This window comes from Typopeltis vanoorti, chromosome 9 (genome assembly GCF_054136105.1).
Source record: "Typopeltis vanoorti isolate ZY-2024b chromosome 9, IOZ_Tvanoo_1.0, whole genome shotgun sequence".
Lineage (NCBI taxonomy): Eukaryota > Metazoa > Arthropoda > Arachnida > Uropygi > Thelyphonidae > Typopeltis > Typopeltis vanoorti.
Genome location: NC_143557.1, coordinates 50503539 through 50529611, shown reverse-complemented (window position 1 = coordinate 50529611; position 26073 = coordinate 50503539). Strand labels below are relative to the sequence as shown.

Below are 26073 nucleotides of genomic sequence, written 5' to 3'. Positions count from 1 at the left end.
ATAAAGTTCATATTGGAAATTGAGAAGGCTAAACAATTGCCATTCCTGGATACCTTAATTAAAAAACAAATGGATGGATATATCAGCCTTACAGTCTATTGCAAACCAACCAACACAGGTCGATATTTGCACTAAACATCTTTGCACCACATTTCTCAAAAACTGAGCAACGTACACATGCTCAAAAATAGGGCCACTCACATCACAACAGAAGAAAAAGGTCACAAACATAAATTATCCCATATATCAAAAACTCTGATAGAGAATAGTTATCCAAAAAAACTGATCAATAACATACTTTTCTGCGACCGCCCACAACAACAATCTGAGGAAACACGTTACAAATCCACCACTGCCATTCCTTATGCTGGGAGAGTTTCTAAAAGATTGCTATGCTCCTCAAGCCACATGAAATATGGGTGACTTTTAAACCTTTAAAGACTATCTGCCACTTTTTAAGATCTCCAAAAGACAGTTATGCCTTCTTGAAATACGCCGGTATCTACAACATCCCCCCCCCCCCCCATTCATGTGGATTAAATTACATTGGCAGACCTCAAGAAGTCTGGAAATATGAAAAAGAGAGCACGTCGAAGATGTAAGCAACAACAGAGAAGACAACTCTGGGTTAGTCCTTCATTTCTCAAGAACAAACCATACCACTGAATGGGACAAAAGCTCCATGCCCTATTTAGAGGAGGACTTCTGCTCTCGAAACATAAAAGTTTCTAAACACAACCTCAACAGAAATCAAGGATTAATTCTAGCTGATATTTGGAAGACCCTCATAAGACCATTAAGCATGCCAGAGTTAAATTTTGCTGCTAATTACAGAACGTTCTTGCATAACAACAGTTGATATCATACATGCTCCATGCATTTGATGTACATGTTCTTCTGTATTTGTAAAAAAAATACAATTGTATTTGGTTCATTCCTTCATGAACAGTTTAAGTTGTTTTCTATCTCTTATATGCACCCTGAAAAAGCCAGACAGCTAAGTTGGCGAATCTTGGTGTTTTTTACTTAGTATCAATTAATAAAATCCTTCGGGCCAATATACAACCCATTTCATGTTAATTTCTTGCAGGCATAATAGATGCTAGTTATGCTGAACAATGACCATAGAAATATTTGCAGAAGAGACACAATGTAGAAACTCATCTTCTGTGACAAAATGGCATAAGAAAGTCTTAAGAGATGTCATATTAATCAACCAAACTGCCCTTTTCTTAACAGCATTAAGAATTTTTTGAGGAGTCTTAGGTGCACTATCCCAAACAGGAGAGCAGGATTTCAAGGTTGGCTAAATTTGGGATTAATACAAAGAAACTGTTCAGCAGAGAAGTACTATCCTGAGTAGAAAATGCCAAGTGTTTTTGGAAGCTGATGGTAACATAGAAGTGATATTTATTTTTAAAGGAAAGGTTTGCAGTAAGAGTCAATCTGAGAAGAGAGATTTGGTCTTGACTGTTGAGCTAAGCATTATCAAAAGCAGGTGGAGAAGATCGAGGTCTCTTTTGTAAGAAAACAACCAAAATTGTGTTTTGGAAGCACTGAAGTTGACTAGGTTGTTTTCACCCTAATCAAGGACACTATAGAGATCAGTGTTCAAGGCACTTATTGTCATTAAGAGAGATCCCCTCCCCCCAGGGAATCAGAGACTCATCGAGGTAGGCCACATACTACACACACCAGCTATCATACTTATTCTTGAATTCATTCATACTGCTTGCACTCACAACATCCAAAGGCAATCCATTCCAACCACGCACCACCCTCTAAGAGAAAAATCTAGCCGTCACACCCTTCCTGGCAGCCTTCATTCTCAGCTTCCAAGGATGCTCTCTAGTCCTTTCGCCCACCCTCCATAAATTGAAAAATTCCATCAGTTGAAATCCTGTGTAACCCTTTCAGTTTGTAAGTCTCAATCATATCACCCCCCCCCCCCCTCTTTCTCCTGTTTGCTAGTGTCTGCAGCCTAGAAATTCTCAATCTGTCTTCATAATCAGTGTTCCACAATCCTGATATCATTTTTAACACTCTCCTTTGTACTCTCTCCAATATATCAGAATTACAACAGAAACCAGAAGACCAGACCTGCTCACAATAGTCCAAGTGAGGTCTTATCAAGGCCTTGTAAAGAGGCAAAATAACATCCTTATGTTTACATGTGAATTTGTTCGTTTCAGCATTGCAATTATCTTTTGAGTTGTATTTGCAATCTTTGCCACATGGCTCCTGAACTTCAACTTCGTATCTATTAACACTCCAAGATCCCTAGCCTCATAAGTTTCTTCTAGCCTAATCCACCAATATAATACGACATTGGATATCTAATCATGCCGAAGTGAATGACTTTACATTTACTGACATTGAACTAACACCCATTTTCCCATGCCCACAATTGCAGCCTATTCAAATCATTTTGCAAAAACTGCATATCAGCAGCATTCCTGATTACCCTACCTATCTTTGCATCATCAGCAAATAGCTGTATGTCGCTTGTCAAATCCTTCCCAATATCATTAATGTACAGATTGAATATTGAATAACAGTCGACTAATGACTGATCCTTTTGGTACACCGCCAGTTACCTTAAATCTTGCAGCCTCACATGCCCCCCCCCCCCCCCCATACCACTTTTTGATGTCTGTCAGTCAGTCATCCTCTTAACCTCGCTAATATTTTACAATATTTTACATGGGGGGTGGGGGGGGGGGGGGGTGGGGGGGGGGGGGGGTGGGGGGGGGGGGGGGTGGGGGGGGGGGGGGGTGGGGGGGGGGGGGGGTGGGGGGGGGGGGGGGTGGGGGGGGGGGGGGGTGGGGGGGGGGGGGGGTGGGGGGGGGGGGGGGTGGGGGGGGGGGGGGGTGGGGGGGGGGGGGGGTGGGGGGGGGGGGGGGTGGGGGGGGGGGGGGGTGGGGGGGGGGGGGGGTGGGGGGGGGGGGGGGTGGGGGGGGGGGGGGGTGGGGGGGGGGGGGGGTGGGGGGGGGGGGGGGTGGGGGGGGGGGGGGGTGGGGGGGGGGGGGGGTGGGGGGGGGGGGGGGTGGGGGGGGGGGGGGGTGGGGGGGGGGGGGGGTGGGGGGGGGGGGGGGTGGGGGGGGGGGGGGGTGGGGGGGGGGGGGGGTGGGGGGGGGGGGGGGTGGGGGGGGGGGGGGGTGGGGGGGGGGGGGGGTGGGGGGGGGGGGGGGTGGGGGGGGGGGGATTCCACATCAAATCGCCAATTTCTGAACACAAGGACTACATCCGGTTTTACAATATAGCCATTCTGGTCTTGCAGACCATGCTCTGGATACTCGCCACAGAATACGGTGGAAGAAAGCAACAATAATACACCGGAGCAAATATAAATTCGAAAGATTATTTATGGAATCGGCCTCTGCCCTAAGAAACTCTCCAAACCTCAACAAATTTGGTTGTATGCGACTGCCCCAAATTTGAGAGGCATACATCAGCAGACCTTCAGCCCAACGGCCAAGAATGCCTACTTAGCCCTCCAGAGGGCACCATCAGGACTTCTAGGAGAACGATAGCTTCAAATCTTCATTCTTAGTTACTGTATTGTTATTGCCTTGTGTGCACCTGCCTTTTTGTAAGTTCCTTTAGAAAATGGCAATGTGACATTGCCGAAATATCGGAAATATCTATTAAAATATTATTTAATATATATTCGGATCTACGTTGTTTCAATTCCCTAAGTTATTTAGAAAAAAAAAAAAGTTATGTCTTTAACTGAAACGTCCTCTGACACCATAATCAAATCTAACACTCGTTGCCCTCGAGTTCCTTCTGTCACGTACTGCTTGAAGAAGTTGTCCCGCAATAGCTCAATAAATGCATCTTCATTCTTCTGATGAGATTCTACTGCTAACCTATCAATATTTGGTTAGCAGAAGAACACGCTCTTCTCGTCTATTTGGTGATGCATTTCTTCATGCATCACAAAATCACTAGCAAATGATCAACCATGTCTGTAACAACACTCCCACTATGTAATTAGTCTTGTTAAATTCCACCCCATATCACATGGCTTCAAACTCAGTGCCACATGAAATACTGTTAGTAGTATTACTACAATCATAGGTCTCAACTCTAACTGGACTTAAGTCATCCGATATCATTAGCAGCACATCCCCTCCTCTCCTCTCTATCCTTCCTAAAAATACTGTACCCTTGACACTCGATACCAGTTAGGTCTGATTCTGATAGCCAGATCTCACTAATACCTACAATACCAACTGTACCCTTGACACTCAATACCAGTTAGGTCTGATTCTGATAGCCAGATCTCACTAATACCTACAATCTGAAGTCGCAACATATTGACTAAGGCAACAAACTCTATCCCTTTGTTTCTGATACTCCTAGCATTTGTGTATAGACATAATAATATACTTGTTTGTTCTTTTGTCAGCAGTCTGCCTGACACAGATGGACAACTTGCAGATCTCTATTATTCTGTAATGCTTTACACATGTAGACATCTTTGCACACATATGATGGGTCTGAACCAGACGAACATAAACCTGAAATCGTTCTCTCCTCATCAACATTTCCATGACAAACCCCATTCCCATCATTAACACAGTTATATAACATTGTCACGTTTACACTCAAATTCACACCATTCCTTCCTTTATAATTTAGTTTCCCTGAATCTCTGTGTTAAGTCTCATGCCAGTTATTAGTTTTTCTAGATTCCTGATACCAGATGATTATTACAGATGATCTTGAAGCAGGAGATGCTTGAGCACTGCAAGGCCTGTCATATGAGTAGGACAAATGGAGTGTGCTATCATCAGCAAAATTATGAGCAGGATTAGCAGTCAATGAGATCAGGACCAGGAATAGAGCGTGTCATATGACAGCTCTGAGGTACACCAGAATTGACAGGAAAGTCTGAAAAGAGAAGAGAATCTACCATTACATATAAGGATCGACCCGAGAGAAAACTGCCAATCCAGTATAACACAAGGATGTTGGCAGTTAAAATGAATGTAGCTGGTTAAGAAGCCCTCAATGCTAAACTCTATCAAAAGCATTGGAAATTCCAAGAGAAACAATGCAGGTTTCTCCAAACCTTTCCATGGAATGAGTCCAGAAGTGCATGTTAGTACATAGGCTAGCAGATCTGCTGTGAATCTAGATTAGTAAAATCCATACTGGTGGTCACTGATTAGATAGCAGTTCTCAAGTGTTGAAGAAGCTGACTGTTGATAATCTCTCCATTACTTTAGAAAAAACTGATATGAGAGCAATAGGTCAATAGCTTGATGGTAAACAATTACATCCTTATTTCTGAACTGGGTGTATATATATTTTCTTCCATGCTGTAAGGTGATTGTCAGCTGAGTATAGTTTAGTGAATAAATGATAAAGAATATGTGTTAGTTCAGGAACACATTTCTTGAGCACAATAGGTAGGAGTCCATCATAGCCAGCTGCCTTTGTGGTATCTAAGTTATTCAAACATCGTTCTGATGTCTTTCTGGCAGAAGGGCATGAGGAATGAGATGCATTGTTTTAGGCAAAGGAGGAAATAAATTGCCACCATCATAAGCAATGGAAGAGAAGAATGAAGCCATGACATCAACCTTGTCTTTAAGTGAGTTACAATGCAATGCTATTGTTAGGTTTTTATAATTTCATACTCTTCTAGTTCTTTTTTTCATGTTGACATTTCGTATACTTTGTGTATGGTTTCAATCCTATGCTGACACCATTCCTATCAATCCTTTGTGAACAAGCAGCATTGGCAGGAATGGTGTTAATGTACAATTTCTTACAGTTTACTTCAATCCATTTCCCACAATGTCCTTTGTTTTATTAACTGCTGTAAAATTATCTTATTCACATATATTTACAAAAAATTAATAATATTGTCTCTAAATGTTAAAAGAAATTTGTTTTAATGTTTTGTTGTCTTTTTTTAAACTTCAATTTGAAAAACTTACAGCGTAATAATGTTAAGATGTGTGTGTACACACTTTGACAATGCAGAAATCTCAAGATATTTTGAAAAATAAAGGAACTATAAAATATTTATATATGTACTTTGATGTTAAAATGAATAATTTTTATTTGGAATTTTTAAGAAGATGTTTAGCATTCAACACCAAACATGAAGATAAACTTCTAGATTGGAAGCTCAAGTAGAATTATGTGGGAAAGCTTAAAAATAGGGAAATATACAGTGAAACTTATCTGTGCCTGTGGTGCTACAGAAAGTTCACCTAAAGAAGAAGTGGAAAAAATTGTTGAGTCAGAACAGGCAGCTGACAAAGAAATCTGAAAAAGTGGTCCTTATTGGAGATTTAAACAGCAGAGTAGGAAATGAATCCCACCAAACATATAGTAATGTTACGAAGAAAATTTGGAGAAATAGGCAAGGCTAATTATAATCATAAATGTCTGCTGGATTTCTGCTCAGGATACAGACGAGTCATTATTAACATCATATTCAAAAATAAAGATGCCCGGAAGTTCAAGTAGAGAGAGAAGACACAAGAAATAAGAAAACTCATTAACCTATGTCATTGTGAATAGTGATATCTTCGTGAGAGTTCAAGATACAAGGGCTACAGAGGATTTAAAATTAAAAGTGACCATCAGTTAATTTCAAATAGGATAAAAATGAATACTGAAATCAGTGACAGCACAGCGGTAAAAAATACTGACCAGGCATGCAATCAGGAATACATACCCATACTTGATGTAGAAAAAGCCATCAAAAAGCCTGAAATGTGGAAAAGCAGCTTGAGCAGATGATATTCGACCAGAAATGCTTGAGTATGGAGGTATAAAAGTCTTACAGTGGCTGCACTGCATAGTACAGAAGGCCTGGCAGAGGAACAGATTCCAGATGATTGGAGTTCATAGTACTCATATACAAAAAGGGAAATAAAACAATGTGAGAATTACAGAGCTATTTCTCTACTGAGTGATCCTGGTAAGATTTATGCAAGTATACTTGAGAAACGGTTGAGAAGAATAGTAGAAGGGAAGCTTGGTGAAGAACAAGCTAGATTCAGGCCAAAGAGAGGCTGTCAGGATCAGATTTTAACTTTAAGACAAATAGTTCAGAAATAATGGGAATATAACAAAGATTTGTATTTTCAGTTTTGTCGATTTGGAAAAGGCATATGACAAGGTGCCAAGAGAAAAGCTATTCAAAATGCTATAGTTGCATGATGTCAGTGTGGCATTATATCAAGCAATACTTAGTCTTTATTTGAGTTGTAAGTCAGCAGTTAGAATTCAAAGAAGTACAGGAAGTTTGTTTAATGTGAAATCTGGTATCAGACAAGGATGTACATAATCCCCCCCCCTCCCACTTTATTCATTATCTCTGTGGATCACATTATGAATGAAAGTGGTATTAAACCTGATATCGAAATTGGGGATCTTAATCACAGATCTTTACTTTATGCAGATGACATTATACTTTTAAATAAATCTAGTAAAGTCTGCAAGACTTCCTTACTAAACTGAAAACTGTTGTAATAAATTTGGTATGAAAATCAACAATAACAAGACAAAGACAATAGGCAGAAATATTGAAAATATCAACTGTATCATGAATGGAGAACCTATAGAACAAGTAATACATTTCAGATAATTAGGTACGATTTTTAGTTGAGACAGTGAATTATATATGGAAATAGACAACAGAATCAACAAAGCCGGTATGGTAAGAAGCCAACTAAATAAATTTCTATGGATTAAGAGAGAAATTATTCAAAACAAAAAAATTAGCTATATTCAAGCCCGTGTTCAAACCAATTTTAACTTATCGATCTGAGAGCTGGGTTAGATATAAAACACTTCACCAAAAGACTAGAGACTGCAAATATGAGAGATCTACAATTTTCCTCCAAATCAATCTGTTATCTGTCAAGACTCCAACATTATCAGATCTTATATCTCTATCTTTTTACTTTTTACTGTATCAATCCACCTATATCTTGGTCTTTCTCTAGGTCTTTTTCCTGCCAACCTGCAGATAACACTTGTTTTGATAATCTTTGAGAAAGATTAGGGGTGTGAACATCAATGGCAACATCATATTAAAAATGAGGATATTAGGAAAGAACTTAACATGGTTAGCATACAGGAATGTGTTAGAGCTAATGTCAGGTGGTATGGTCACTTAAACAGAATGGGAGAGGAAAGATCATTAAAACAAGTGTTATCTGCAGGTTGGCAGGGGAAAAAACCCAGGGGAAGACCAAGATATAGATGGATTGATACAGTAAAAAGTGTCATAGAAGATAGAAATATAAGATTTGATAATGTTGGAGTCTTGACAGATAACAGATTGATTTGGAGGAAAATTGTAGATACAAAGCTAGTAATGATGTAAGTTTTTCATGTAGTACTATCATATCCCTGTACATGTCAGGGATTTGATTATGATGATGAAAAATTAATATCACATTGAAAAAAAAAAAAAAAAACACTATGTAAGAAAGTTTTAAAAATAATTAAAGTTGAGCAGCTTTTACAGGTAAACTGTAGACTGAAATATATAAACATTACTCAAGAAAAAATGACAGTTCAAAAACAAGAACCAAACACTGGAGTCTCAGTGGCCAGCTTTCAAGAAAACATTGATTCATTCAGTTAGGAAGGCATGCAGTGAAGTTGTCTGCAAGGATATAAAAAAAATAAAAACACCATTGTGGACACAAGAAGTTAAAGAAGCAAGAAACCTAGGCACAAGTTGGCAGATACCCTAAAAGAAAACAGAGAAAAAGGTAAGATTGGTAAACTATATGTAAAAGCAGCTAAACAAAAGTCATGGGAAGACTTGGTAAGAATATACAATGCAAATATACCAGGAGGCTGTCAAAATGTTGAGGAGGCTATTGAAAAAAAGCTCAGAAATGGAGGAAAGAGTACTGTAAAAAGGAATTCAAGATAATAAAGGTGACAAAAACTGAAGATAAGGATATCCTAGGTGCCTGGAGTAAATGCTTTGAAAGAATATTAAATGAAACAAGCAGTGGCAGTACAATTGTAGAAAAATTTCAAGAGAAATGCAGACAGATGTAAATATCAATACTTGAGGCAGAAAAAGCCATCAAAAACTTGAAATGTATAAAGGGACACTTGTGGACGATATTCAACCAGAAATGTTCAAATAAAGATATAAAAGTTTTACTACACTGCATATTCAGACAGCTTGGTCAGAAGGTCAAATTCCAGATTGGATTAAAGCTCTCACAGTTCTAATCTATAAAAAAGAGAATACAGCTAAATATGCGAATTACAGAGAAATTTCTCTAAATGTTCCAAGTAAGATTGATGCCAGTATACTTGAAAAGACAATGAGAAATATTGTGGAAGAAAAACACAGAAAAGAACAAGTTGGATTCAGGCCAAATAGAGGTTGTCAAGATCAGATTTTCACTTTATGACAAATAGTTGAGAAGACATGACATGACATGAGTTGAGGAATATGACAAGTGTCTGTACTTTAGTTTTGTAGATAATTTTTTACAACCGGATACCCTTCCTGCCATCAACCCTCGCCATTTATCTGGGCTTGGGACCGGCACCTATTGAGGCTAACTTGCCTCCTTCGGTGGCTGCATAAGATGAAATGACTTAGCAAGATAGGAAAGATTCACCCCTAGCCCTTGAATACTCTAATAGCATCAGGGGGAAGAAGCAAGGAGAGGAGAAAGAAGGGGAGGGACCAGTCTACAGAATAATATAACAGATGTATATTACATATAGTAAGGCATGGTCCAGCATCTGGTACCTCGGGTTTGCCATGCCCGTACTCACTAAAGTCGGTCCTTGGCAAGTATAAATATAATTTTTAAACAAGTGAAAAAAAATTTCCATATCGCAAATCCAGAGTATTTTAAATAATAAGGTGATCAGTCTTTTGACTCCATGGAGATACCTGTATAGATAATAACAGTATACCTTTCTGCTACTTGTATATGGAAAATATGTGACTTCTGCACTGATTCAACCTTGATGTTATCTGAGTAGGATCTGAAGTATAAATGTGTAGCTCTCCCCTTCTTTTTTTCTTGTGGCTAAATTTATTCAATTACATATTTAAAGTCAATTAGAGAATGCGTTTAGAGAAATCTAATTATTTGTAAATTGGCAATCAAGTCTTCTGGTCTGTTGATAAGATTGTGGATCACAACTTTTGCCCTATCATGTTTCCAACTCTCTCATATCTTGATGGCAAGATGTGAGGGAAGATATGAAAGGGTGAGAGAGAGAGAGAGAGAGAGAGATGGCAAGATGTGAGAAGTGACTTCTAAAGAGAGTAGATCTCTTGGCATTTGTTTTTTCTCCAACAGTTGTATAGATGACCAGGGCAAATCTCCTCTCACTATTTCCTCTAACTCTTGTATTAATGATAATGGCAAGTCTTCTCCCACTATTCCATGAAGTATTTACAGTATCCATACTCTGAATTATCACCAATAAGACATGAGAAAAACACTCAGTGGCCTTGATACCAATTAGTCCCCTGGCCCTAATGGCATTCCTCCAGTTATATTAAAAGCTTGTGATCCAGAACTTACACTCAAATTGAATCATCTCTTCAAACAATAGTCATAGTCGTCTTGCATCTATCCTACAACTTGGAAGCAAGCTTATATTCAGCCAGATCCCAAAAAAAAAGGAGATAAAAGTAAACCATCAAACAATTACCCTACTGCTCTAACTTCAATACTCTCAAAAATAATGGAAAAAGTGAACAGCCAATTAATTCACTACTTGGAGACTCACCACTTACTTAATGATCACCAACATGGATTCTATCATTCTTTCTCCACAGTAAATCTTCTAGCTAACCTGATCTACCACTGGACACAGACCATGGAAAAGTTCGGAGAAACTCGAATGGCTGCTCTTGATATTTCTGAGACATCTGAAGTCTGGCATTCTAGCCTTAAAAATCTGCCATATTATGGTATTCCTTCTAACCATTGTGAGTTGATTGCCAACTTCCTCTCCAGTCATTCTTCATTCAAAATCTGATGAAACTATCATAGCAACTTTTTTCAATTAACTGGGTGTACCCAGGCCTCTGTACTTTCACCTACACTCTTCCTCCTAAATACCAATGATCTTTCTCTCTGAGATCCAATCCAATCCACAGCTTTGCTGATGATAGTACTCTCCATTCCTCTTTCATTTTCAAAACCTAGCAGTGCTCAGATGATTCAGGCTTCAAAATTCTCTATAACCAATGCCTAAAATGTTGATCTCCTTGCCATTCTCAAGCAGGTTGGGGATAACCTGGAGTTTTAATCCTACCAAAATGCAATCCTGTCTCATTTCAAGATCATGGAACTTTTTGACAACATTCACTTGCAAACCAGGATCCCTTTTATCTTCTTTGACTTTCAATATATCACATCTTGACACAACACATTAGGTCCATAGCCCTCTTTAGCTTCCAAAAAAAGCTTGGTTTTTCATTCTAAACAACATTTCTTTCCTGTTCAACTCCTGACACTTCATAAATCTCAATTCTGCCTGACCTTAGAAAACTATTCTGACATTTGGGATGATGTATCTAGAACCTTCCTCAGAATGCTTGATTGTATTGAGAAAAGAGCCAATCATTTAATTGATGAACCCTCTCTCAGCGACCCTCTCCTCCCCTGATCACTTTCCCCATAGGTACTACATTGTTGCATTATGTCTTGTTTTTATACATATTTCCATCAATAGCTCCAGTGAAGAGGCCACTCTATCATCTCTCCACTTTACTTAAAGCATATACAAACCCACTTCTCATCCCCTTCAAATCTTTAACACTTGTGCTCTTTGGAATAGCTTTCCTCAAAATATGCCAAGAAGTTATTTTCTTGGTTTAATCATCCAAGTGTAAGCAAACAAAGTTAGTGTATGAAGTAACTTCACAACTTGTATATAGAGGCTAATGACTTCACATCAATTGCCTTAGTATCCCAATGCAATGAAAGGCAATGCACATATCCTCATGGACATGCTTAATGCTATGCATTATGGGAAGGCTGCTATGGGAAGATAAAACCAAGAATATAATGCTATGCATTATGGGAAGCGGGTCACTACACAGACCATCTGGGTATAGCTCCACTGATTAGACCTCAACAAAGGTCGAAACCGGTCTGGGTAGTGACCCCTTTCCATAATGCATAGTATTATACATGTCTGCCAAGAATATAATTTCTTGGCATCTTTATAATATAACCAAGTGAAAAAACTTTCAACATCTATCACTAATCCCGAATATTTTAGTAATAAGGTGTGACACCTTTTGGCTACTTATATATAGAAAAATGACTTCTGCCTTACTTCATCCTGGTGTGTGATAGCGGTTGCCAAGTGTTTATATATATGATCAGTGATTTTAATAGTTATGATGAGAAACTTTGGTTTTGTAGTGTAGCAGCTAGGTTAACTAGCAGAGACGTGTTTAAAGTCATTAAATTGCGGATTATACTGTATTTAAGAACATCAGCAAAGGTAAGTGGACTGTAAATGCAACGAGGGCAATTCGTTAGGCCTAACAGCCGTTAGAATCGCCATTGTTAGCATATCTATTTCAGATCCATTTACTTGCGTTTATACGCAAACCGTCAATGATGAATGTGTTAGATTTGGACGCCCTCACAGATTCGCTGGATGAAGAGCCAGCACTTATATTTGTAAATAAACTTCAAAGGAAATTTAAGCTCAAATGGCCATCAAACATGATAGATCCTGATATCATTATAGACTCTCTAGATAAAGGACTGGCTTTCAGCTTCGTAAAGAAACTCCTTAAGAAGTTCGAGCTTGAATGGCCCGGCTTCTTGAATCTTTACTCTTTACCTGAGACTGATGAAGATCAAAATGAAGACGCTCCTCAAATGGAGGAAAAATTAAGTCCAGTAATCTCTGACTCTACTCATTCAGATCAAGGAGAGAGGCACGCGCGCAAAAAACACAAAACTCTCGCCTCGGAGTCAGCAAACGAAAATGGCATAGATGAAGATGCCCCCCCCAACACAGATTCCTCTGCTTCCACCAATGAAAAGGTGCCTCCAGTCATTCTTAGGGAAAAGCAGAGATGGACAGCCTTAAGAACCACCATGGCCAACCTGCAGATAAATTACTCCACTGCCAAGAACACAGAGGTGGGCATCAAAATTCAGCCCACAACAGTGACTGACTATAGAAATTTAACCAAGGAGTTGGATGTAAGAGGTATACAATACCATACCTTCACACTTACCTCGGAGAAAAATTTTAAAGTGGTACTCTGAGGAGTATCTGATTGAAACAGCTGAAATAGCTGCTGACCTCAACATGCAAGATCTGCCTCCCATAAAGGTCAGTAGAATGTACAGATCTAACAAGACCCCTATGCCTCTGGTATTGGTGGAAATACACAATATCTATAAAGATATTTATAACTTGAAGACAATCTGTGGGCTTAAGGTCTCACCAGAGCCACTTAGGAAAAGGGCCTCTTCTGGGCAGTGCCATAGATGCCAAAAATTTGGTCATGCCCAGAAGTTGTGCAAAGCTCAATACAGATGTTTGAAATGTGGTGACACCCACCCCACACATACTTGCTCCAAGCCAAAAACCACCCCGGCTAAGTGTGCTAATTGTGGTGGCCCCCACCCTGAAAATTACAGAGGGTGCATTTGCCACCCAAAAAACAGACAAACTGAGTCAATCAGTCAATCTACCTCACTATCAGAAACGAGAGCCCCTGAAGCTCAAGTTCATCAGGCTCCTATTAGTTTGAACAAGATGACAGGTGTTCACCCACCATTAACTGAGCCCCCTAAGAAAATAAATCTTCAACACCAAACTAGAACATATGCTGACGTGGCCCACCCCCAAAAAAGCAATCCATGACCAGAATATGCCAAATCCACATTCAAATATAACAGCCATCATCACCTCTTCTCTTGTAAATATGTTATAGGATTTCAGTAACGCAAATCCATCAATAAACACTACAAAAAGTTTCTTGCAGCAAACACAGTTCATTTTATCTGCACTCTCCAATGCATAGGAAAAAATTTACTCCTGATTCTCTAATGATTATTTCATGGAACGGCAACGGCCTTAAAAATAAAATACTAGAAGTGCAGGAATTCAATGACAACATAATCCGGATATATTATTAATTAATGAGACTCACCTAAGACCTGCTGACAATCCTAAATTCAAAGGATATCAACTCTACAGGAATGACAGACTGGATTACAGAGGTGGTGGCACAGCCATCCTCATCAAAAATCACATCAACCATCATGCTGTAGCCATTCCTACAACCACTAATCTCGAAGTTACAGGTATCAGTGTCATCACAAACTCTGTCGGAAACATAAAAATCTAAGCTGCTTATAACCCACCATCAAAAGCATTGCTGACCACAGATCTGGATGCTATCCTCGCCGTTAAACTGCCAGAGATTTTAACACAAAACATCACGCCTGGAGCAGTAGGTCTATAAATAGGAATGGCCACATCCTCTTTAACTACACAAGCTCAAATTGCGCAACTGTGGCTGGCCCCTCAGTGCCAACTCACCACAGTCCTACTGGCTCATCCAACATCTTGGATATAGCTGTCCTCCAGAATGTCAACCTACAGTACTCCCTGGAATCATTGAATGAATTATCATCAGACCACAATCCTATTCTGCTCCAACTGGGTTATCAGAGGGGACTTCCCCCTTAGCCTCACACCTTCATTCCCTGGGAAAAACTATCCAAAATGCTTCCAAACTACATTGGTCCCATCCCTCATATTAATTCCAAGGAAGAAATCGATTCTGCAGTCAACAAAATTACTGATCAAATCAACACAGCCATAGCATCTATCACCTCAAATTCAATTGCCTTCAAGCCTAAACGACTACCAGATGACATACTGAACTTAATCAGGGAAAAAATAAAGCAAGAAAAAGATACCACAACACCAGAGCACCCCAAGACAAAAAATATCTCAATAAAATGAACAGTGCAGTGAGAGATGCACTTAAAGTCCATAGAAACAAACTATGGGAAGACAAATTAGCCTCCATATCACCTGGTGATTAATCCGTTTGGAAGTTCCTGAGAAACATCAAAAACAAAAACAAATCTCTTCCTCCTCTCAAATCTGACCTGAACCTTGTTTACATAGATGCAGAAAAAGCCGAAACTATAGCTAAAAATTTAGAAAAACAGTGTAGCCCTTCATACAATAATCTAAATTTCAATCATATTTACAAAGTCCACCACCACGTCAGACACTTGTTAAAATGGCCTGATACCTGTACCCGCCAACTCACGCCTACTTCCCCAGCTGAAATTTATGACATTATAAAGAATTTAAAGAATAAAAAAGCTCCAGGGCCTGACGGCATATCCAACAAAGTTATTAAACTGCTACCCCGAAAGGCTATTGTATATCTTACAACAATAATAAATGCTATGTTCAAGTTTAAGTACTTCCCCTCTGCATGGAAGTTGGCAGACGTAGTTCCTATATACAAGCCTGGAAAGGTTCCTCAGCAGCTTCAAAGTTATCGTCCCATAAGTCTGATTTCTAATTTGGGCAAAATAACAGAAAAAGCTATCCTTTCCAGAATTCAACTTTCAGTGAAAAAATTAAACATCCTTCCTTCAGAACAGTTTGGTTTTCGCCAATTTCACAGTACCACCCAACAAATTCGTAGACTAATCGAATTCATTATCACAAGTTACAATTGGCACCAATACACCGGAGCAGTTTTTCTTGACTTAGAAAAGGCGTTCGACAAATTATGGCACTTTGGACTACTATACAAGTTGATTTTAGCTGGCATTCCATTAGATCTAGTCCAAATTATAAAGTCATTTCTTAGTTACAGACGAATGCAAGTCAAACTAAATGATATATTATCTACCCAGCGACACATCTTGGCAGGAGTTCCTCAAGGGTCCCTACTGGCACCGATACTTTTCACGATTTACATGGCGGACATTCCGCACAATCCAATGTCATCTATCATTGCCCTATACGCAGATGACACAGCTATACTAGCCAGATCTATTAAACCACACCTTGTCACCAAGAAACTGCAAGAAAACCTGCAGAGATTAGAGCACTGGTTCTCAGAATGGAGATTGCAAGTAAACCCTCAGAAGAGTATCGCCATGCTCTTCACTAAAAACTCAATATCTCCCAAAGATGACATCTTCCTATTTAATACCAAGGTTCCCTGGAAAGCAGAAGTCAAATATGTGGGTGTACTGCTGGACAGAAAACTAACCTTCATCCACATATAAAAGCCTCATGTACAAAAGCATCAAGAGTCATTGCACAGCTTTACCCTCTTATCAATAGGAATAGCAAGCTGGATACCAAAATAAAACTGCTCCTTTATCAGTCGATGATTCGACCCATTATTACTTATGTGTCCCCAGCCTGGAGCCACACCTCAAGTACAAATATCCTCAAACTACAGAGAGTGCAAAACAAATGTCTCTGCATGCTCTTAAACGCTCCATGGTATGTCAGAAATGTCCAACTCCACCAGGATATAAATATCCCCTACATCTACTCTTTCCTGCAGTCTTCAGCAGTAAAGTTCTTCTCAGCATCCTCTTCACATCCAAATGAACTAGTGCAACAAGCAGCAAATTATGATGAAACAGACTTCTCAAAATACAGGAGACCCAAGGCCATCCTACTTCCAAATGAAGATCTTTAAATCGCACCCACTCAGGCAGAGCACTTAGCTCATAAACTTTTCCTCACACAGCAATCCTTATCAAATAGCAGGGATTATAAAAGCATTTTGCTTCACCCTTATAGTCAGCAACGTCTTGTGTATCAATTCTCGGTCTGGCTCCAACTGATGAGACCTCAATAAAGGTTGAAACTGGTCTGGATAATGGCCCTTCACATAATACATAGCATTATACATATCTATGTATTATGTGAAGGGCCACTACCCAGACCAGTTTCAACTTTTATTGAGGTCTCATCAGTTGCCTTGGTTTCCCACAATGCGATGCACATCTCCTTATGGGAAACCAAGGCAACTGATGTGAAGTCATTATCCTCTACATATGTTCGTGTTTATGAATCAGCCATTCATCTGCAAACTTTGTTTGCTTACACTTGGATAAAGGATGAAACCAAGAATCTTTACCTTTAATTTATAGTATAATCAAGTGTAAAAAACTTTCAACAGCCTTCCCCATACTGTTTTTTACTAATGAATATAACTCTAAGCTCTTCAGGAAACACATCAACAAATTCTTTTCTTCTTATTAACTACTTATTAACTACTTGCCCATATACACTGTAATTGTGTCACTGGTCTTGGGACCTCTTGCAGGACTTGTTATAAAGAAAAAGAATTAATAATTTACATTTTTCTTTGTCAAGATCTCATCAACTTATTTTGTTGAATGTTTATGTATTTCTTAAACAACATATGAACCGATTTTAATTACGGGAAAAACTTTCTTTTCTTTGTTATATTGAAAAGTGAAATTCTATAAGAATTTAGACGAAAGATAATAACAAAAGAGAAATTTTTACACTGCTATTTACTTTGTTTCCAGAGAATGGAGTAAGCAGTTGGGGTTGGGTGGGGGAGGAATTAGCATTTTTAACCATAAATAAATAGTATTTTTCTGGTCTCTAGGGAATTGCAATACCAAGCCTCTACTATACTTGATAAACATGAACAACACAGAGTACTCCTTATGAAGAAAATGATATTTTGCATTTATAGAAATCATACATTTCAAACATATCACCTTCTGTTTCTGGATCCATTACATTAATATTCTTATCACACAGATGAAAGGATTCTGGAAGTAGAAAACCCTCTTCTATACTCATGATTAGCTTGTTTTCTTCATGAAATTCCTTAAAATAAATTAATGATACATTTTAAATTTTGCTTAAAGTATTTTGCTTCCCATAAATACATATACATACACTACAGTAAAATCTCTCATAACCAGCACCAAAAACAACGGCACTTTTGAAGGTTTAAATTTAAACCCAAAATTTAAGCCTATGAGATAAGAAAAATATGCAATGGCTTGCATGATGATGATGAGGAGGATAAAGACGAGGATGATGGCACGCAGACCAAGAAAGTTACGTGGAAGGAAGCAGACGAAGGACTGCTGACTTTCATAAGATTTGACGAGCATTGTTCATCTATGTCAGTACATGTTATGAAACTTCATTGTATACACAGTGAATTTTTAAAGCTCCGGCAACAATCTTGTAAGCAGTCAGACATTCAGAGTTATGTTATGTTGTCACACTAAGAAATTCACAACTTTCATGTGATAATACGTACTGTAATTTTTAAATGCTGTTTAAGTTTGATTTTATGAAATATAAAATTATGTGTATGTGCTTTAAATTTTAAAAAATCCGCACAATTTTTGATGTTATTTAATTATGGGTGGCAGATCGAAAAACATGCCCAATCAGCTTTGCGTGCTGCAATTTCTACAGATGGCATCACAAAACTTGAACAGGTAAGTTCTCGAAATATATATTCAATCATCTGGCAAAATCTCATATCTGGAATAGGCAAAGTCCCATTGTTGCCGGTTAAGAGAGAGATTCTACTATATATATAAAAGTATTTCAATTACTTAAGGAATTCAAATAGACTAATAGCTTGATTGCAATCTGGCTGGCTGGGTGGATAATGCTTGTGCTCTCCAATCAATAGATCATGCATGCATGGATGTTTGGAAATGTTTTTAAGTGGTAGAAGAAGAATTTCATCACTCACCCTGTGAGAGACCACATTCTGCTTACTGGAGGACTAAAATGGTTTGCAAAAATACCATGTTTTGTCTCTGTGGGATGTATAATAGGTCCATATTTAAAAGAAATCAACTGTGTATTTGTGTGTGTGTGTGTGCGGGTGTTCCATCGAGTCGTTTTCAACTCCTGGTGATCCCATGAACATACACTCTCCATTCAGATTTGTCCCTGACCATGTTTTTCAGAATTTCCAAGCGCACTCCAGTTGCTTCTAACTCCATCCACCCATCTAATTCTTGGTCAACTCTTCTCCTGCTTCCATCAACTTTAGCAAGCATCATCATCTTCTCCAGACTGTCATTTGCTCGCATAATATGTTTGAAGTATGACAATTTTTGCTTGATGATCAGAGCTTCGAGGGAGCAATCTGGCTTTATTCTGTCTATCACTGATTTATTGGTTTGCTTTGCAGTCCATGGTATTCTTAGTAAGCGTCTCCAAACTCATAATTCAAATACATCTATCTTCCTTCTTTCACTCTTTCTCAGGGTCCAACTTTCACATCCATACAATACCATAGGGAATACCATTGCTTTCACGATTCCGATTTTTGTTGCGAAGCAAATATCTTTATCTTTTAGGATCCCGAATTGATAAATTTGTCATTGCTTTCTTTCCGAGTAATAATCTTCTTCTAATTTCTTCAGTACAATAACCATATTTATCAATTCGGGATCCTAGGAGAACAAAATTGTCAACTGCTTCCATTTTCTCTCCATCTACTTCAAAATCATTAAGTTCACATGTTGCCATAACTTTTGTCTTTTTGAAGTTAAGTTTAAGACCAATATTTAGCACTTTCTTCTTTAACTTTCATAATAAGTTCCTTCAAATCTTCTTTGCATTCTGCTAGCAAGGTGGGATCATCTGCATACCTCAAATTATTAATATTTTCCCCACCAATTTTAATTCCAACTGAAGATTCCTCCAGCCCTGCCATTCTTAAAATGTATTCGCTGTACAAGTTAAACAGGTACAGAGATAAAATACATCCTTGTCGTACCCCTTTACCTATTGTGAAATATTCAGTTTCTCCAAGATCTGTTTGGACAGTAGCTTCTTGTTCATAATAAAGATTCCTCAGAAGGATAATGAAATGCTCTGGGACTCCCATTGTTCTTAACACATTCCACAGTTTCACATGATCTACATAGTCAAAAGCCTTGCTATAGTCAAGGAAACAAAGGTAAACATTCTTTTGATATTCCTGTGCTCTTTCTATTATCCATCTCACATTGGAAATTTGATCTCTTGTTCCTCTGCCTTTTCAAAATCCTGCCTGTTCATCTGGCATTTCTCTCTTCGTGAACGGTTCCAGTCTTTTCTGAATGATCTTAAGTAAGACTTTACTAGCATGAGAAATCAGTGCTATAGTTCTGTAATTTTCACACTCTCTTGAATCACCTTTATTCAATAAAGATATATGAACTGATTTTTTCCATTCCATAGGCCATGCAGTTGTGATCCAAATTTGCTGGCATAGAGCTGTTAAAATTTTAATTGCCTCTTCTCCCAGGGCTTTGAGAAGCTCAATAGGTATTCCATCTCCTCCTGGTACCTTCTTACTGAATGGCTGTTGCAGTGCCCACCTCACTTCACTCTCCAGTGGTACTGGTTCCTGTGTATAATCCTGCACTTCAAATTTCTCAGTAATTTTGGAGTCCTTTCTGTAAAGGGCTTCTGTATACTCTTTCCATCTTTCTTTGATGTCTGCAGCTTCCGTAAGATATCCAAGAAATCCATTAACTAGGGCTATATTATCAATCTCTTCAGCCTCCAAATGTTGTTAATCATTAACTTGTTTTTCTGTCACAGGGGGAAAGCCATCCTTAATGCATTTTGCTGGAAGTTTTGTGTAAAGAAGGCTCCCATTTCAGATAAGTTTTTTGGAATAATTAATTGTAAATAAGTTTGTGTTTATGAGTAAGAGTTTCTGTAAAACTTGTGCACTTGCGGTGTTTCTAGCATGTGGGCTTGTTTAAGTTCGTTTACGAAGGCATTAAACTTATAGAGGAGTATAGTAACTGGCAAAGGAAATATGGTGGTGGCTTTGTCTTTGCAGAATTTAATTTTGATTTCAGTCGTTTCATGGAATGCGAGGTGTGCTATATATATATTCGTTCGATTATGTAGATAAATTATGGATATTTAAGGCAGATAGAAGGAGGCTTTATGTGAAGTGTGATGTGAATAAGGACTTGATGAGTAATAACTGATAGTGTTAGTAGCGAGAATGCCATGAGGAGAATAAGTGCTTGTCTGATAGCAAAAAGGGACAGTGTAAAAGAGCAGCAAAAAAACTGGTAAAAAGTTTTGAAAAAGCAAACCAGCGATCTGATGAACTTAGCAATCAATGGTAAGAATGATTGTTGCAGAAGTTGAAAAACAGAGGGCAATTAAAGGTAAGGTGGCGATCGGCATTGACAGCGAACAAGCATATATGGCTGCCAATAAAACAGAGTGAATGAGAGCAAAAATGTGACACAGGATTTGAAAGCTAAGTTGGTTAAGATGAGGCAAGAGATGAAATGGATGGGGAGTGAAAATGATGAAAACAAATGATATCAGTATGAACGAAGTAACGGTAGACCCATGAATGGCATTGTATGGGGATTCGATTAGTAGAGATGTAGTAAATGAGAAGATGAACAAGGTTTGTTTTCCTGAAAGTAAAATGAATAGTGATTGAGGCATTGGATATGAGGAGTAAGCGAGCAAAAGAGTTGGTGGTGGCAAGGAAAAATGACTCAACTTGGAAAAAAGAACATGTAAGATTGGATATCAGTATATCCAATAGAAAAGGTAGTCACTATGTTGCCCTTGTATGACAGTGATGAAATGAGGTGGAGAGCAAAGATTGTGAATGATATGTTAGCAGAAATGTGCGAGGAGAAAGGAGTGCAGTTTGTTAATGTGTAGAATGAGTTAGGATGCACTGAACTGTATATATGAGTGATGAACTGTATTTGAATGGCTTTGGTGTGAGTCATTTGGAGAGACTGCTGTTGAAAAGTAGAGAAATGAGTGCAAGGAATGAATCTAATCAAGCAAGAAATGACATGAAAGAGTGGGAGAGTAAGAAAGGAAATAGAGATTGAAGTGGTGGTTATGAATGAAGAAGTGGGTAGAATGAGTACAGAGAATGAGAGAACATGTGCAAGACAAATAGGGAAATGGAAAGGCTCAGGGTGGATAGGGGGAACACAGTGTGAGAAAGGCTGATGCTCCAAGAGAAACTGAATGTGTGTGTAGACAAAAAAGGGGAATAGGATGATCTGAGATCAAGGGAAAACAGTTGGATTTGAAGAAGGTTCTACAGTGAATAAGGAGAAAGAGAAATAGCTTGAGTTAGGTAGAAGAAGTCACATTGGATCAGAGATTGACTATCTGATAGGTATCAGCAAGCTGCGTATGGGGAAGCAATATCCTGGAAGAGGAAGGTCACTACTAGTGATGTGCCTTATGGGTCTGTATTAGGGCCATTGCTGTTTAACCTGTGTGTTAATGATACTGGCAAAGATTTGGATGGAAATATTCAATTGAGTGCAGATGATGCAAAGTTAGGATGAACTATGAAGAGTAGAGCTTATGTTCTGGTCTTACAAGAAGACCTGAATAGATTGAGTGAATGGTACAAGTAAGGATTTGTTCGATTGTATAAGGTCATGATTAGGCCACACATGAAGTATTGTGCACAGATCTGGTCACCTGGTTTTCAGAAGGATGAAGAGATGTTGGAAAGGGTCTAGAGGTAACTGAATAAGGTAGTTTCTTATTTTTGGAATGTTGAATATGAGAAAAGGTTGAGAAGATTGTTATAAGATCAATGTTGAATAGGTTTTTCATAAAATGGTGGGAGATCAGGAGAGAACAAGAGGTCATCCCTGGAAGCTGTATAAGGAGGATGTGAACAAGGGAGTGAGAAGCAGGTTTTTTTGCATGCAGAGTTGTGAATGATTGGAATGCCTTGCCTGGGAGTGCAGTGTCTGCAGAGAATTGGAATGTGTTTAAGGCACAGTATGATGAGTTGTATGACAAAGGGACCTCCTAGATGAGTCTTTAACTCCATGGAATCTCAGGATGGTAATAATAAAACAATTAATCCTTCCCACTGCAATGACTGTTGATAACTTATGAGCCATGCAGCTCGTAAGTTATCAAAATTGTTTAGCTAATGCAAATCCAAGTATGTCATCAGCATGCAAAACTCATCACATTTTTATCAAAAGCTGCTTTTTTTTTGCAAGTTTATTCTCATTCAATGAATTTTTATACAACAAAAATCTCAAGAACATTAACATGAGAATATGTTGGGTTGCAAATGCAGTCATATTGTAAATGCGGTGGCAAAACCAGTATTGTTTACAATACGATGGCATCGAAGTTGTTTCTCATTGTGCTGCAGTCCTCCATCTAACAGAGGCAAGCTAAAAAATATATATGAGAAGAAAACTGATATTAGCTTGGATAAGTGTAAAATTCTGAAATAACATTTTAGTAATGCATAGGGAATAACAGAAACTTGCTTCCCTAACACTTAGTAAAAGGTTAAAAAATCAGTGAATCCTTTTTACTTATATTTTTTAATGTCATTAACCATCCAACTGGCCAAGTATATATACATCCAGGTTACCATGGATGCGAAGTGCATATTAAAATTGTAATACCATTGATATTATATTGAAATAAATGATGGATACGAAGTGTAGAGGAATGATGTATTTTATCCATATTGACGGCGACGTGGTTAAATGCAACTACATTTTATTGAAGAACAGGAATGTGAATCAGTAGCCCATGAAGAAGTTAATTTCTAGGTGATAAACGTAGGTGACCATTGTCATGGTGAATCACCACTGCCTCGCTTATTGGGGACCTAAAGTGACTGTAAATGTGTCCGATTCCCGTGAAAAAGAAAAGGCACTCTCCCTCCTCCCGAACACCAATCTTCTTAACATGCGGTGAAGAATACTACTGAAAAGCATGCCACACATACTGTGGATATCCGAAACCTTCTGCTACTTCAAGAATACAGCTGTAAAGCAGTTCCACAGACTGATTGCCAGATAGTGTACAAGACCAAACTTAACAGTAACATGTTTATGAGCCTTCCTGGATAGCCCAGTGCATAATCTCACTGTTATGCATGATCTGGTAGCATGGATGATGGCAACTTGATGATACTGGAGATTGTGCAGCAGCAGCAGTATCATCAAGTTGCCATCAAGTTATGCATGGCAACTGGATGCCCTCTGTAGGAGTGACATTGTCTAAGAGTATCTCCTCTCATATTGTTTCCCTGCTCTTTCTCTTCACATATGAACTACCAATGATAGTACATCTAAATGAATATAGTGTTACTGCAGTTAAAATAAAAACAAAATCTATCTCAAAGGATTTGAAAAAAAAAATTTTTTAAAAGGTCAAAAATCCTTGCAAAAAAATTTTTTCCACGTTTGCTTTACCAATCTAAATGATATAATGATATGCATCTTCATCTGCAGAAATCCAAACCTTACATGTTTTGAGTGAACCCCAAATTACTGCCAAACCCCCATCTTATCTATCCAAACTACACCTTCTACCACAAGTGTGGTGTACCTATGCTTTTATGCAATCTGATATTTCTTGCCAGAGGAAGCCTAATCTTGAGTCATCAACTTATTTTGACCTTTTATGGATTAAGATTTCCTTGCATTATTACATATCATTCATTTACTGTCTCTATCATCCCCACCTCTCTGACTTCTTATCCTTGAAATATGACCTGCACTCTACTCTGCTCATAGTGAAGTCATCTTCCTCAATTACATTGCGAGTATGTGGAAACATACTATGAATCTGTCCTCAATGCAACTGAGGCAGTAAGAGGGACAATATCATAAAGGCTAATAAACTTCTGAAAGAGTGTAATAGGATATCAGTATATCAAATTTTTTGTTATATGGAAGGTGGGGAAAGATGGGGGATATTTGTGAGTCTGAGTTTGTGTGTGATTAAAAAGTTGGTGAGAGCTTGATTTTTCTCTCACAGAGCAGTTGTGGATGGTGTATGGCCAGAGGATGCCTGAATTCACCTAATGAGCCTAACTCATTCAATGAGTTCTTGACTCCCTGGAGGTCTCTGATGATAAACTCAAACTGGGTACCTTTTTTTCTAATTCCAATGACCAAATTGAAAGAGAAGCTTTCAATTGGTCATTGCTTCAATTTTAAAGCCAACTGTTCATCTCCCAATCAGATTTCCTAAATTAGTTCTCCTTCCAGATACTGTTGAGGTAATCAGTCTTCTCTGTAACTCAAAACCTCAGCCCAACAACAATGCCAAGCGAGAAAATTTTTAATCCTACTTTCAATGTTAGAATACTGCTTTTGTTCTCCAGATACTTTTAACTGTGTACAAGAAATTAACCAAGATAGAATACAGGCCTCCATATTTGCCATTCTGATCAAAATATCCACCCGACATCCATGACACTGTATTCCAAAAAAAAAAAAAAAAAAAGTGTGCTAGGATAGTGAAAAAAAAGCAGCACTTATCATAAGTGGCTTAATACAAAAATCCCAGCTTCACTCACAGCTTACAAATGCTTGCAGAAACATCATTAACAAGGGCTAAATGAAGAAAATTTACTGGCTGTAAACAATACTACTTGTGTCTTCTGTTTCTGTGCAAAAGATGTTGGGTACAACATCTGTGCTCTTCTCATGCACAGTTGATCAAAGCAAAGTTCCTTCTTTACCTGGAACAATGCATTGCATGTCTTTCTGGTGGATATACACAGAAAGACCAAAATATTGAACAAACTGGATCCCAAAAAAGGCATCTGGTACTGATGGTATTGCACCAACTGTACTCAGTTCACCCTATAGCATGAATGCAAACCCATATAACAGTCAAATCGAAAAAGCGATAAGTGTTTGTCATCAAACGATTTAACTTATTGCTCTAGCCTCAGTGTTGTCTCAAGCAATTGAGGTTATCAACAGTAAATTTCTTGAACACCTTTCATCTAGTACTATCATAATATTCTGTACATCCCTAAAGGGGTGTACAGGATATTATGATAGTACTACATGAAAAAAGTCTTATCAACAATTTTCCTCCAAATCAATCTGTTATCTGTCAAGACTCCATCACAATCACTTATATTTCTATCTTCTAAAGCACTTTTTACTGTATCAATCTAGCTATAACACTTTTTTTGTTAATCTTTCCTCTCTCTATCTATTTAAGTGACCATACCACCTGAGATTAGCAATG

The 26073-nt window shown here is 38.4% G+C and overlaps 1 protein-coding gene across 3 annotated transcripts in view; it reads right to left on the bottom strand.

The window, feature by feature from the left end:
* The window catches only part of Helz (Helicase with zinc finger), a 492230-nt gene that overhangs the window by 402445 nt on the left and 63712 nt on the right, over positions 1-26073 (bottom strand). The window contains exon 3 of one of the 3 annotated variants that reach the window (XM_090397541.1): positions 17772-17883. The exons of the other annotated variants lie outside the window; for them this stretch is intronic. Within the exon in view, the coding sequence (XP_090253667.1) occupies positions 17772-17883 (112 nt within the window). The remainder of the gene's footprint in view (positions 1-17771; positions 17884-26073) is intronic. 3 annotated transcript variants of the gene reach the window in all.